Source organism: Chiroxiphia lanceolata, chromosome 9 (assembly GCF_009829145.1).
Source record: "Chiroxiphia lanceolata isolate bChiLan1 chromosome 9, bChiLan1.pri, whole genome shotgun sequence".
NCBI lineage: Eukaryota > Metazoa > Chordata > Aves > Passeriformes > Pipridae > Chiroxiphia > Chiroxiphia lanceolata.
In genome coordinates this window covers 31,280,187-31,295,425 of record NC_045645.1, presented here as the reverse complement: position 1 = coordinate 31,295,425, position 15,239 = coordinate 31,280,187, and the positions used below count along the sequence as shown (strand labels likewise).

At 42.9% G+C, this 15,239-nt stretch overlaps 1 protein-coding gene across 8 annotated transcripts in view; it reads right to left on the bottom strand.

Moving 5' to 3' along the window:
- The window catches only part of RABGAP1L (RAB GTPase activating protein 1 like), a 225,841-nt gene that overhangs the window by 101,015 nt on the left and 109,587 nt on the right, over positions 1–15,239 (bottom strand). For all 8 annotated transcript variants that reach the window (XM_032697201.1, XM_032697204.1, XM_032697202.1 and 5 more), the window contains one exon: positions 2,713–2,826. In XM_032697201.1, coding sequence (XP_032553092.1) covers positions 2,713–2,826 — 114 coding nt within the window. The remainder of the gene's footprint in view (positions 1–2,712; positions 2,827–15,239) is intronic.

Sequence of the window (15,239 nt, the reverse complement as noted above, 5' to 3'; positions counted from 1 at the left end):
GGTGTGGGTGTGTATGTGTGTGTGTGGGGGGGGGGGGGGGTTGGGGGTGGAGAGGAAGGGATGGGTTGAACCTCACGGAGCTGAGATGGCATCATGTCCCTCATGGCAGCCCCTGGAGCCCACACGGGGAAGCCTCGGAGCAGCTGCTGGTCACAAACATCCCAGGAAACCTATAACACCCCACAGCTCATATGGGGACAGTGAGGACACTGCCCTATAACACCCCACAGCTCATATGGGGACAGTGAGGACACTGCCCTATAACACCCCACAGCTCATATGGGGACAGTGAGGACACTGCCCTATAACACCCCACAGCTCCTGAGGGACAGTGAGGACACTGCCCTACAACACCCCACAGCTCACAGGGACAGGGAGGACACTGCCCTATAACACCCCACAGCTCATATGGGGACAGGGAGGACACTGCCCTACAACACCCCACAGCTCACAGGGACAGGGAGGACACTGCCCTATAACACCCCACAGCTCATATGGGGACAGGGAGGACACTGCCCTACAACACCCCACAGCTCACAGGGACAGGGAGGACACTGCCCTATAACACCCCACAGCTCATATGGGGACAGGGAGGACACTGCCCTATAACACCCCACAGCTCACAGGGACAGGGAGGACACCGCCCTATAACACCCCACAGCTCATATGGGGACAGTGAGGACACTGCCCTATAACACCCCACAGCTCCTGAGGGACAGGGAGGACACTGCTCTATAACACCCCACAGCTCATATGGGGACAGTGAGGACACTGCCCTATAACACCCCACAGCTCCTGAGGGACAGGGAGGACACTGCTCTATAACACCCCACAGCTCATATGGGGACAGTGAGGACACTGCCCTATAACACCCCACAGCTCCTGAGGGACAGGGAGGACACTGCCCTATAACACCCCCCAGCTCCTACAGCCCCTCACTCAGCTCACATTGACAGGGACAGTAGAAATATATATATATATATATAAAGTAAAACTCCTGGCTGAGCCCATGAGCTTGTGGCTCCGGGGCCGAATTGTTCCACCAGGCCCTTGTCCAAAGTCCCTCTGCAGCTTTCTTGGAGCTCTTTTGGGAACCAGAAGGGCTCTAAGGTCTCCTTAGAGCCTTCTCTTCTCCACGTCTCATTATTTACCATTCCCTTTTTCCCTGTGTCATGGAGATACCTTCACGACAAATGACTTTCTTGTTTCTTTCAGGGCACTAACGAGAGTGCCTGGAATGAGCAAGGGTTCTCCATGATGCCCTGACTGAATCCCATTAATTCAGTACTGATGCTTAGGAACCTGCTGGCCAGTTTTAAATTCTTTAATGTGTATCTTGCTCATGCTCTAACTTGTCCAGCATTTACGTGTTCTTTCCACCTCGGGCTAAATGATGTACAGAATTTCAGTAGAATCACCTTCGTCAATGAAACCTGTATTTCTGGTTTTTTGTGTTAGCTTGTCAAGATCTATTTTCAGTAAACTCATAGGCCTTCATTATAACACATTTCTCACATATAATTCTTGAAAAGATTAATATTATTCCATCATTTTTCACTTAACTGATATCAAAGCGAGAAGGCCACAATTACCTGTATTGTCCTGGTTATTCTTTTCCAAGATTGGCACAAGAACTGTTTTCCTGTAGCCCTCTAGAGCCCTCCAAGATCAGTGAGAAATCAATAAGATTGGTTCAAAGTTCTCCCCGTTCCTTTACTTTGTATCTCTTCTTTTAATGTGAATTACTCACAGTAATGAACTTCAATACCTAAGCAGCTCTATTTATAACAGTCATCCAGATTACTGTTTGAATAGGAGTCTGTATCCCCACAGAATTCATCTGGAGAACAGGAATATGTATCATTACACCCCAAAGGCAGGACGTTCTTTTGTACTTGTTATGACAACTCCATCATTTCTATTAATCAGAAGGAAGTAGAAACAGTAACAAGGAAGAGGAAGGGAAGTGGAAGTGGTTTTGCCTAAGGCAATCGTTTATTCCAGATGAATAGAATGAATTCTACATTATATAGTATTCTACAGAATATTCTACACGAATTTCCTGAGTTTTAGAAACAAATGTGAAACAAAAACTGACTGCCAAAACCGCAATAGAATCCACAAGTGCCAGCCAGAGAACTACCCACCAAGTTGCAGTATTCTTCCTTCTGGATCTCTCCTGAGCAACTCAAGTCTACCTGTACAAGCTAGACAAACCTGTTCATTTAGTACCTTGACTTCCCCATGTGCACATTAATATTAGAATTTTTTTTTCATTGGGGTGACCTGGCAGCAGTGAGTGGAAAGCTCTGCTTATGGAATGGTCAGCGAACTTGGTTCTCTGGATAATCATCTACAGACATTCCTATTTAACCTCACAGCAGAGCTTGCTCTGAGGGTTTCTCTTCCTCTGCAAACCTCTCAAGCTCAGAGCAAAACCACGTTCTCCTACACACTTCCACTGAGGAGGATCTCTGACCTCAAAGTGCCCCTCAGCAAAGCCAGCCCAAGCCTTGCTCCTCTTACCTGCACCTCAGGAGATGCCAAATGCAAGGTTATAGGAAGTGCTGCAGAAACGCTACACTCTCCACACGCAGCCTAAAGCTTTCAGATCCTACTGATTAGAGACTTGGACCAGAACAGGGTTAGTAGGGCAAAATACAGTCACAGCAACATATGGAGCCACTTTAAAATTCAGAGCACTGACTGTACCTTACAGATTTTGTACAGAGATTCCTGACCGTCTCCTTCTGTATCTTTGAAATAATCATGTGCTGGGTATGTACGATGGATATCTCGTTTGATGACACTCTCCTGAGCAGAATCCTGTAAAAAAAGAGAGAAAAACCTCGATGTATTAACCCGGTAACAGTGTAATTAAACATCTACATAACAGAAAATGCCCTGTGTAATCAACATGGATACATCAGGTAACTGCTTTACTGACTCATCCTCCAGAAATGTTCTGAGAAGAAACTGAAAATCCTTTGCAGTCTCAGATGCAGTAATAACTCGACAGTTTAGCCAGAGCAACATGGATTGTTTTCTGGCCTTCAGGTTTAAGGTTCATCCTTAAAACTCCAAGGAAATTACTAGTTATTTAACTGTTGGGGCATTATTACCACAGATCATATGCTTATTGTATTGCTCTGGCAGTAAAAAAACCAAGAGAATTAGAGTGTCCCTCTCCTGCAAGTTCAAAGGTACTAATCTGAAATGTGTATCAAGTGGCCATAAAAAGTGATAGCTAAAAATTCATAAAGAATTCCTATAAAAAGATGGGAATCACTCCAATCAGACCTGAGAAACACCACTGTGTGCATGAGGAAGTGGTATCAACACGTCAGAGCTGAAACTACAACAGTTAATCAATTATCTTCAGGTTCCAGTTGCCATCAGTGCGAGATATACCTTTAGGTTGGTAAATATCAAATGGTGCTTTTCTCTATTACCTTTCTAATCCTTAAGGAAAAATCAACAAAATCCTCACCTGTGACTTGGAAAATAAATCCTTTAGATATACTTTTACCTTGAAAACAAAATAACTCTGTTACAGAAAAGCTTCTAAACCCTCAGACTGTATCTCGTAATCCAGGGCTTTCCATAAAAAAAGTTCTTTTTATACTTGCTGGAGTCAGTAACCAGGTAATCTCCTGAATTTCGGTGGTTTCTTAATCCCATAAAGCCTCTGTAGAGAGCCTGTGCCACATAGAAATGCAGCTGCCTGGGGAGGGCCGAGCCAGAGGTCCACAGCAATTCCCAGCTCCAGCTCCCTTTGGGCCCATCCGTAGCCAACACACACAGAGGCACCATCCTGGGCCAGACCAGACTACCCCAGAGATGAAATCTCACCGCTGTATTCCTCCATCCCCTTCCATGGCAGTGAGGACACAGCCATGGATGCCCCGAGCACAAACATCACTTCGTGTTTTCTGACCCCCTTTAGTATTTTAGCTTGAGTAACACTGCACAGAGAATCCCAGAATGGTATGGGTTGGAAGGAACCGTAAAGCTCATCCAGTTCCACCTGCTGCCATGGGCAGGGACACCTTCCACCAGCCCTGGTTCTCCAAGCCCCATCCAACCTGGCCTTGAACACTTCCAGGGATCCAGGGGCAGCCACAGCTTCTCTGGGCAGCCTGTGCCAGGGCCTCCCCACCCTCACAGCCAAGAATTCCTTCCCAGTATCCTATCCAACCCTGCCCTCTGGCAGTGAGAAGCCATTCCCCCTTGTCCTGTTCCTCTCCAGTCCCTCTCCAGCTCTCTTGGAGCCTCTTTAGGTACTGGAAGGGGCTCTAAGCTCACCCTGGAGCCTTCTCTTCTTCTCCAGGCTGGATACCCCCAGCCCTCCTAGCCTTTCCTCACAGGAGAGGTGTTCCAGCCCTCTAAAATACCAGGCATATTGTTGTGTGCTATGACAAGGAAAGCTTACAAAGAAAGGGGATGTTTTTTATTATGCCAATTGGTACTGCTGGAGAAAATAAAACCTGGTTTTGTGCTTTCACTGTGTTATCATGATGATTCTCATCAAAGTACCGTGCAACTATGAGCAACCAAAACTAACCACACAACGAAGCAAGAAAACACAGAATAACAATGAAAATTTAATAACAAGAAGTTCTCTAATCAGACTTCTTTAATGAGTATTTTCATTTACATGGCTTCCAAACACCAGAGAGGCTGGAAAACTGCAATTTGGGTCCCAGATGAGGAAATGCCTTAAACAGCATTTGAGATCTACCAGCACATTTATGTGAATTCTTCAGCACAAACTTGATAAGATCCAGAGAAAATTACAGGAAGGGCACCACGTCCAGCACACACATCACTTTCCTGTCAAGCTGGGACATTGTGTTTGACTTCCCTGTACTTCTCCTTCCTCGATCGGGAGGCCAACATGTAACTGAGCACACAGAAGTTGACAAGGAAGATGTCCAAGGTAGGGCCAAAAATATTTGTGTAAAGGTCCAAGTGCACAGTCACTTTTACTGAGTTAAAAGGAACCTGAAGCAGTCTTCATTCAGCATTATTAACAAAAGATACTTCTGAAAAACTAGAGGAAAACAATTAAATGGACCCCAAAAAATTAATTTGGAAGACTGGAGAATTAACTCTTTCTCAAAAAGCAATATCCCTTCAAAATACAATAAACCCATAATTGCAGACAACCAAGCAATGAGTCTAGAGTGTAGAACTACTTCTTAAAATAGACCAAAAATACCTTGGTTAAGTTTCTACCTTTTTGCAGGCAGTTTGTCGACAGCGCTGTTCTCAGGAGTACCACGGTTTACAGTTCTCTTCATTTAGGCTTTTGGAGGATTTTTATTCTTCTGAAAGTCATGATTAGTTAATTTATGATGGAAAAATAAAAAAGCTAAGGTGAGATGGCTATCAAAGCATTCAGAGTTCTAATGATCTTTCTTACTTCTAATAATCATTTCGGTGCTGCCAACTCAGAGAAACAATATTCTACTGAGGAAAAGAATTATCTTCACGTGTCAGCGCTCTGACAGCTGCCACCCTGCTGAACGAGCTCTCTGCTCCAAGTCATCTCCCTTCTGAAACAGCTCCTGCAACGGAGCAACTGCCCTGGAAAACTGACTCCTTGACATTGCTGCCACTTCCAGCTCTAAAGATGCTGCTCCGTGTGGGCATTTGATGCCAGAAGGCAGATGGACAGAGAAATAACAAAGAGAACAGAAAACTGTTTGTATTAAATAAATGTTACAGTAGAAACATAGGGCAATCTTTCATGCACCTACATCTGGAATTTTGAATTAAGAACATCTCACATGCACTCCAATTCATTTGTTGTCTCAAGTGGACACATTCTCATGATGAATTACAGATAGGGAGCAGAAGAGACTTCCAAGAACTGGAGAATAAGTATTGGATCAGCCAGAAGAATTTATTAAGTAAGAAAAATCTCCTGGGGCATAACATGTCAATGCCGTATTGAGACTCAGATTTCTTGCCCAATTCTGCCCCAAAATTACTTTTGTGAAACCAGGCACGTCCTTTATGCAAAAAAAATTCCAGTTTTCCTTACAGCTTCTGCATTACAGCTGCTGGCTCAGTATGGAGAGATGCAGAATTAAAGGAATTCAACAGTTTAATGTGAATATTAAGGAAATAATAAACCGGGTCACAGGTGTCTGAAACCCGGCATTCCAACTGAGCAGCAATTCTGACCTCAATCTCCTTGTGCTCCATTTCCCTGGTTAATAATAATTTCCCATCTCAGTAGGGTGGTACAAAAATCAATTAACATCTGAAGCATTGAAACGCTATAGTGATGAGTCCTGCAGAAACGTTGAGGAGGGAAATAATAGCTCCAGCCTCCAATCCTGATCTGAGTGGTATCTAGTAAGGCACAGGGTTACATGACCAAAATAGTAAGGGGGAAGAAAAAAAATAAAGCAGCTCATTAGATAAGCACTTTTGTACACAACCAGGCAGAGAGCCTGTGAGGAACACAACCCAAAACCATGGACCTCTGTGTGATCAAGAATATATCATTAGGTATATCAGTAGGCAATTCTTATATTGTACTGAACTTCCAAAGGCTTATCTCTAATCTTAAAATCCTTCAGAGTTGGTTTTATCACATATGTTTACACAGAAATATATGATTTGCATTTTTTAGTGGGAGGTGTCCGTGCCTATGGCAGGGGGTGGGAGTGAGATGAGCTTTAAGGTCCCTCCCTAACCAAACCACTCTGGGATTCTCTGTGCTGGAGACTCATTGCAAGTTCACCTGAGTGGCCCATTTTAAAGGTCTGCATCTCTGGTGAGGCTCAACGAGCTGAATTTGTATCACCTGAACTTCATCTCTTCACTAGCTAAAAATAGTCAGAATTCAGAGTACCAAGGAAAGGAAAAAAAGGGGAAAAAAAATCAGAATGGGCTTTCAGCAGCTAAAATTACCATGTCCTGGAAATCTGGTGTGTCATGCTCCTTCAGGATCAGATACTGAAACTTTGCTACATGTTGTATGGAAAGCAAAAGCCCCCAGGCTGCTGCAGGCATTCATTCATCTCTCCTGTTCAGCCAAGACATGAAAACACACCTCCTGCTGGTATCAGGAGTTGGAGGTACCCTCAATAAACCTGGCTCTTAACCCTGAAAAGCCGTAAATTGAAACACTGACTGCCAGGTGCACGTTCCTGACATTATGACATTGTTTCAGTACCCAAGTGTTTGCTGAAGGAACAGATTTTTTGCAGATTGCTTATTTTGTTCCTTAAAGTTCTCTGTGGTTCTGTGCAGTTCCACACAGGAAATATGAGTAATTACTTTAAACCCTCTAAAACATAATCACAAACAGGCAGAAAACACAAACTACATAGAAGAGATGAGGTCAGTCAGCCTGGGTTTGAAATGATCTCCACAACTGGCACGAAGCTCTGCCCTCATTATTACTGATGTCCTACCAAACTCCTGCTTCCAGTGAACCTGGACACATTGTGCCAGCATGTATATAGACATTATCAATCCCTTTCCTCTCCTCATTTTCCATGCACATTATAACCCTCCAAGTAGAATCTGTGATCCAAGAAAACCTCAGGTTCCCTACTAATCAGAATTTGGGGGGGAAAAAAACATAATCAATAGCTCATCCTTCCAGAAACATTGAATATAAGATGTTTGGCTTCTGCTCAGGTCTTCTGTAGCATATTCGTAATACATATCTTGTAGTTCAGCTCTTGCCTATAAATAGGCAATCATCATCAGCTTTTATTCAGCTGAGAGCATCTAACACTCAGACAGTACTAATTAACAGAGAAATGGAGAAAAAAAGCAGGGGATTATTCTGTGGAGACTTTTTTTTTAACAGTTATGTATCAAGATATTGAAAGTGAACATAATATTTAGGATAATTCAGTAAACACCCTGGTCAGCTGAATTTGCAAATGCTGGCTCACTCTCAGCTGCATTTATTGCTGCTTCTGCAAAACCCCTTTCCACAAGCAGAAAGAACAGCAGTTCTCCTGGATACAGGGCCAGATCAATAGATCATATCTAAGCAGGCCTGGGCTTCTGGCAGGTCACACCTGGAGCTAAATTTAGTGTCAAGGTCTCTCTTCTCTCATCATTTTGTATTACCAATAAAGCTCTGCCCCAAGGAAGCAAACATCTTTTATCAAATTATTTCCTATACTTCTCAAGCTGTGTTTGACAAGGTGGTGGGTAAATTTTGAGAATTCCCAAGACAGGATCCTCAGAAATGATCTACAACATGCACCCTTTTAGACTACGAATGTAAAATTACCAATCACTTCAAAACAGCCAATTGTTAAAACACTTGTGGGATGGGACTCTGCCACTTTGAGATGCAGAACCACTGGGACTGCACTGGCCAACTGGCCAACTTATTTATATCATCACCCACGAGCGCCAAGGAAATGGGAAATGATGTTCCTTTTGGAAGGCTGTCAGTGTATTTCACAGAATCATAGAATCTTTACGATGGACCATCCAATCTGACCAACAACCCAGCACTGCCATGCTCACCACAAAACCACGTCCTCAAGTGCCACATCCACGTGTTTTCTGAACACTTCCAGGGATGGGGACTCCACCACTGCCCTGGGCAGCCCATTTTAATGCCTCATGACCCTTTCAGTGAAAAAGTTTTTCCTAATATCTAACCTAAACTTGCCCTGGCCAAACTGGAGGCCATTTCCTCTCCTCCTGTCACCTCCTTTCAACACTGAAATCGGTCTTAAAGCTGCTTGGGAGGAGAAGCAGCCCTGGTGAGGACACACACTGACTACCTGCCTTGCAGAAGGTTTTTCACCCTCTCAGAAAGTGGTGCTGACAGTTTTCAGCTACAACATGCTGGACAAGGTAGACTTGGATGACAGAGAATGACAACTCCAAGGTTCCTGAAGACTGCACAGAAGGAAAAGGGAGCCTGAGATTAATAAGGATATCTATGTCAATACTATTCTGTAAGAGCTCTAAAAAAGAAAGTGATGTGTTGTGATGACCTGCTTATGCTGGGTGCCCTCAACATAAGAAGGACAAGGAACTGTCGAAGCAAGTCCAGAGGGGGCCACGAGTAAAGGGACTGGAGCACCTCCCCTCTGGAGACAGGATAGGAGAGCTGCAGCTGTTCTGGAGAAGAGAAGGTTATGTGGAGACCTCACAGCACCTTCTAGTGTCCGAAAGGGCTAGAGGGAACCAGAGAGGGAATCTTCATCAGGAACTGGAGTTACAGGACAAGGGGGAATGGGTTCAAACTGAAAGAGGGGAAATTTGGGTTAAATATACAGAAGAAATCCTTCCCTGGGAGGGTGGGGAGGCCCTGGCACAGGTTGCCCAGAGAAGCTGTGGCTGCCCCATCCCTGCAAGTGTCCAAGGCCAGCTTGGATGGGGCTTGGAGCAACCTGGGCTAGTGGAAGGTGTCCCTGCCCATGGCAGGGGGTGGGACGGGATGAGCTTTAAGATCCCTTCCAACCCAAACCATTCTAGATTCTCCACTGCAGCAGTCACAGAGGTAAGGCAGAAACAGCTCAGCCCTTAACAGGGTTGAGCTATCAATCAGCAACAGAAGAGATGACATTTTTCTGTAAAAAATCACAGCAAAGCTAGATCAGACACAAAACAATCAATTCTGCATAAACTCTCTTGTTGTGAAAAACAAACAATATCCATGACCTTTACTATGTTTGTGGTTTGTTTTCCTTCTCCCTCTCCCATTCTGGACACGCTCCCTCTCTCCTCTGCTACTGATACATAATTTATTCCCCTTACTCTGCCACATCCTCTCTCAGAGTAGTTGTCAAAAGAAAAACACTCTTTGTGCTACTGGGCAACAGATCAATGTCTGAAAGTACCAGGCTGAATTTTTTGCCACTGGCATGGAGCGCTGTGAATCCAGAGTTACTCTTTAACACCCTTATCCTGGGAGCTCCCTGATTTCTCACAAGAAGTGAGATGCTTAACACCCTTATCCTGGGAGCTCCCTGATTTCTCACAAGAAGTGAGATGCTCTGTACACCACCTGATGGGGTTTGGGTACTTTTTTCCCCACACGATTTACAGTTTGCAGGAAGGGCCATGCACATCTGATTGTAGAAATCACAGTATTTCAGTTTCTGTTTTATTATGTTTGGGGCTTTATTTGGGTCACACGATCTTTAGCAGATACGACATCCAGCATTCTTTTGTTAGAGGTCGAAGGGAATTGTTTTAAGCACCAGATCTTGTCTGAGGTTTGATCTGGTTTTTAATGGCTCTTACTTAGGAAGGATGGCTCTCTGGAGGACATGAACACAGATCATCCCAAGCAAAAGCCATGTTATCCAGTTTACTCGTCACCATCTCACCTTTTTCTCTGAGATATGTTACAGGCACCACCTCATAATCGGACAAGTCAAAAAGGTAACCCACAGATTTACCCCTGGAGCAAGGAATTTTGCCCAAGTTTCTTCTGGTTTGCCAGTTCTCAGATTAGTTTTCTGATTATGTCTCCTCTGTTAAAGACACAACTGCATGTGTCAAGATTGGAAAAACTGTTCTTGTAATAATCTGCATTTTGAAATTCAAATATTTCTGACTCTACCACCAACTCATGGGGTAATTTCCAGAATCAAGCAGAGAGGTTAAGGCCTGTTTCGAACAAACAATACTTAGCTGCCTCAGTATGTGGAAAAATCATGGGAAACTGTTTAGGGAACATGGAAAAAGGGATATATTTGAATCCTCAACTCCTATTTATCTACCTCAATTGATGGTGCTACAAAACTTACTTTACTTTTAAATAAGTGCCTAGAAATCTTCACCACAAGAAGTATAAAAAATAAAAATATGGTTACTCTTTAAAAAACCCAAATCTTTAAAAAACAAAATCTAGGTCTTAGAATATTAGTTTCCTGCAGCCTCACTGACAAAGGAGCTGTCTTTCTAGTCAGTGTTTCTTTCAATGTATTTTTACAAATTCTGAAATTAAACCTACTTCTGGCCATCAAAAGATGACATGATCAATATAACCAGTCCATTTAAGATTTTAAAGGAAGGTCTGCTTTCCAGAGTTGCTTGACTTCTCCTTTACAAGCCGAGTGACTCCAGGTCTAAGAAAGAATTCCAACAAAATCTGTAGCTATGTAGGGCCTCCCTGACCTTTGGCATCTGTACTGCTGCTGGCAAAACGCTAATAAAGAGAGAAAATGCTGCAATATCAAGGAAGTTTATCCAGTTCAGTGCCACTGATTTTAACAAGGAGGAAGTGCCTTGCAGCATGCTCAGATAAAGATTTGCCAATAGATTGATTTTAGAAAGCTTCTCAGGTTTGTAGTTGTTGAAGTGCACAGACTGTTTCTTCAAAAAGGGAACATCTGTCACTCATTTTCTTAAACAGTGGAGTTCTTCCAATACTCCAGACAGAAACACTTCAGGAAGACCCAGGGCCACCTGCAGCGTTAACACACCAACTCAGTTATCTCCCAGACCCACTCTGACAACTGCTCCATAATTCAGCAGTCATTTGATATCCTGGACACTTAATTTTAACACTTGCTGTGACAACACCACCTTTACATTTTCTATGAAGTCACCCTGTTATCTGGAAGTATGTCCTTTTTTGAACTACTCATCTTGCAGGACTACTAAAATCAACAATTCCATTATAAATTAATCTCTTCTCTAAGAAGTCCAAAATCTCATGGGTTTGCTGATTTAAGCATTGCATCATTGAGCACTGACATCAGACATCAGACCAACAGACCAAAGACTCTGGCTTTTTGGGAGCATAAAACATCAAAACCACTTTTCAAGAAGATCTAGGAGTCTTTAGTCCAGCCTGAGGAAACAGTACATGGTACAAGCTGAAGGCCAGCCAGGCAGCAGCAAAAAGGAGAGGAATACAAGCACGTGGTTTTCATGCCTGCCTCTGTCAGAACGTGAATGTAATTATGGAGATACCAGAACACTGTACTGAAAGGAAAAGCTAGATAAGGCCAGTATATCAGTGCCCTTAATGCTTTATTCTATTTTATTCCTGGTTTTTACACAACTTTATTTTAAGAAGTCCTATTCATCTACAATTCCTTGCTGAATCCTGCAGAGAAAGCTGCTGAACCTGCAGCCACACAGGTCTGTGCTGAGCAGCCACCACTGCAGGAGATGTGTACTGGGAATGCAGCTCTGGAGTTGGCTGCAAGATGAATCAGGAGCATAAGCAATTTGGAGATGCTGATACAAGGAGACTACAGATCTCCCTTAACCCTTTCCTCAAGTCTTCTCCCAGCTGCAAGGAGAGGGAATGCAGCACACAGGGACAGCTAAAAGTAGGTTTAGGCAAATGCTACCAAGGCTCACAATAAGCTTATTGCTAGAAGTCTTTAATACAATTTTAGATGAACTAATGAACAAAAGTAATGGAAGAATCACAATTGTTTAAGGTGGGAAAGGACCTCTGGAGGTCACCTGATCCAACCTGCCTGCTCAAGCAGGGTTGGTTGCCCAGGACCATGTGCAATCAGGTTTTGAACGTCTCTAACAATGAAAACTCCACAAGGCCCTTGCCTTGAGTCTCTAAGTTTGCTGTGCCACAAACTGCTGTGCCAACCAGCTCATTCTGTGCCTCTAATTCTCAAGCAAAACCAGCACATTCAGGATATAGAGATCCCTGAATTCAGCTTCCCTGAGACCTCAAAGTCCCACCCTTCCCAGCAGAGAGACAAAGGAAGGGCCATGCTGCAGAGCTCTGTATGTAACTGGGACCTGTGGTGCTGTGTGTGAATCACCACGACCATCTCCACTTTTGCCTTTGTGTATTGATCTGGTTTATTCCTATTGTTGGAAAGCTGAAATTTGCTTTCGATCCGGTGCCTCCTCAGGTTGAGATCAATACAGCCCTGACATTAGACAGTATTTATCTGGTCACACATGGGTCAGAACCACAACGACCAGACAGTGCAAGGACAGCACAGTGCACTAAAATAACCCTCATTTAGTTTCAAGAGTTACCAGTCTCCTGTATACTGCTTTTTAGTGCATCTGAACATTTCTCAAACACTTCATACAGGCACTGTACGGAAAAAGAAGGGATATTTTAGCTGTTCTCTCTCTTTGTCAGAAACCAAGGCAGCCTATGTCCACTCCTTATTTAATGATTAAGTTTAGCTATTCCAATTATTCTGACTGTAATGGGGAGGTTATCTGGGTTTACAGATAATCCTGTTACTTCTCAATGATCTCTCACTGAATCCCTTCATTTTCAGAATAACACATGAACAGAATTTCTGTCGATGTCTGTGCAAACATTCTCCATGACAAAACAGAAGTAAATCTGTTTAAATATGCTAATTCTAAGTGAACCAACAGTGCCTTCTCGGCACCTCTGACATGTCTGCCAACGAGCAATACAAAGAGGAAAATGGATGATTCCTCATCCCATAAGGAACAAGGAATAACCATAAGACATATAAAACCAGCTACTTTCATCATCACAAGATGCAATTAGCTCATTTCAGCATAAACCCTCAGGCATGAAAGAATAAAGCAAGTTATAATGATAAAATGAAAACAAACCACAAAGAGACACTAATCCCTTCATATAAAAGATATTTCTGAAAAAAATACGATGACACAACGCTTGGTTTTAATGCTACAGAAGCACCTTCCATGCATTTGCAGTCCTAACATGGCTCAGTTATGTAACTCAGGATGTTCAAGTCTACATCAAAGCCAGCAACCATGGACCTTTTAAGCAAAGCTAAATTTACTCTACTTTACTTACTAAATTTACCACCCAAGAGAAGTCCCACAGCTGGAGTGAAGTGTATTTTCTTACAATACTTTTCAAGGGTTACCATCAATTAACCACAATTTTATGATCTGCAGGGTTTGTTTAGCATTTTTCTAGATCAGTACATTGAACAGAAAAAAAATCCCTCCTCCATTTGTTAAATGAGGTTATATTAACAGTTAATTCTCACATACCAGGTTCTACTGCATAGTCTGCTAAAAACCCCCTCAAAAATAAAAAAAAACCCTCAACCACAAAACCCAGAGAATTAAACTGACTTAGCAACTTCCATGTCCCCATATCCTTTTCAGCTCCAGGAACATCTAAAAAGGTATTGGCAGAAGGCAGAAGTAGTAACGGAACGGGCATCCTGTAATGAGGAATAACAGGGAACTGGAAAGGCACAATGGGGACTTCTCCAGGGCTCAGCAGGGCTGGCTGGAAAGGAACTTGGGACTCCTGAGACCTTCTCCAAACTGCCAACAGAAATAACTCCTCATAAATCAGGAGAGATCAAGGGAAGCTGCTATTTGCAAATGTTTTGCCGTATAATGAGAGATAACACAGAGCCAGAGTTACAGGGAGGGGTAACCTTGAGTCAGCTTTTCCTCCTCCCCTTTCTTCCCTTTTGGCTTTCCAGAAAAAACATTTCTCATGAAGTTTTGTTACTGTATGCTGTGTTTATTTGCCTGAGGTGAAGGAGAAGCTCCAACTTGTGGTTAAACCACCTCAAATACTTCACAAATGTGCTTATGGTCAGCATCTCAAAATGGGGAAGAAGATCTACCGGTCTCCCCCTGTGCAGAAGAGTCAGCGGGGAATGAGCAGCAAGCAGGGACTGAAACACAGGACAGAGAAAAATCTAAGCCAGGAGAAAGGGAAACAACTAAACAGAAGGGACAGAAATGAAGACGTGCAGAGGTGGTGAAATGCAGAGGACCAAGAAGAAATAAAACAAGATGAAGGATGGGAGATGTGAGAAGTATCAGATAGATTATATTTAGTTCTCATTGACTCACAAAGGGAAGCTATAAATTAAATAGCTTATCTTCATTTAAATCCATTAAAATCAGTTTGAAGGAAAATCCAAATTAGCTTTATAATATGCAAACTATAAACTTAATAAAATCTAGTCACAGCTATTAGAGACATAAAAAGGGTTTTTTCCTTCTTGAATATTACAAACATATACTAGACTATTAAAGCAATCCTACTGGTTCAAGAATTCTTCAATTCCTACAATATCCAGCTGATGCAGATTAAAATTTAAACTTCTTAGAGTTGCTTATCTGCTTTGGACTTATTTAAGTACAAAGTAGATACTGGCTCTTTTAGACACTACTGCTCACTTCTTCTACTTAATTACTGCAGCCAGAAAGGACAACTGAAAAAGCTGGGAGTGCACTGCAGTACTCTCTGATCTGGACACTTACAGGTATTCCTGAAAAGAACCCGCTTGGTCATGTTGCCATCACTCTTTCCA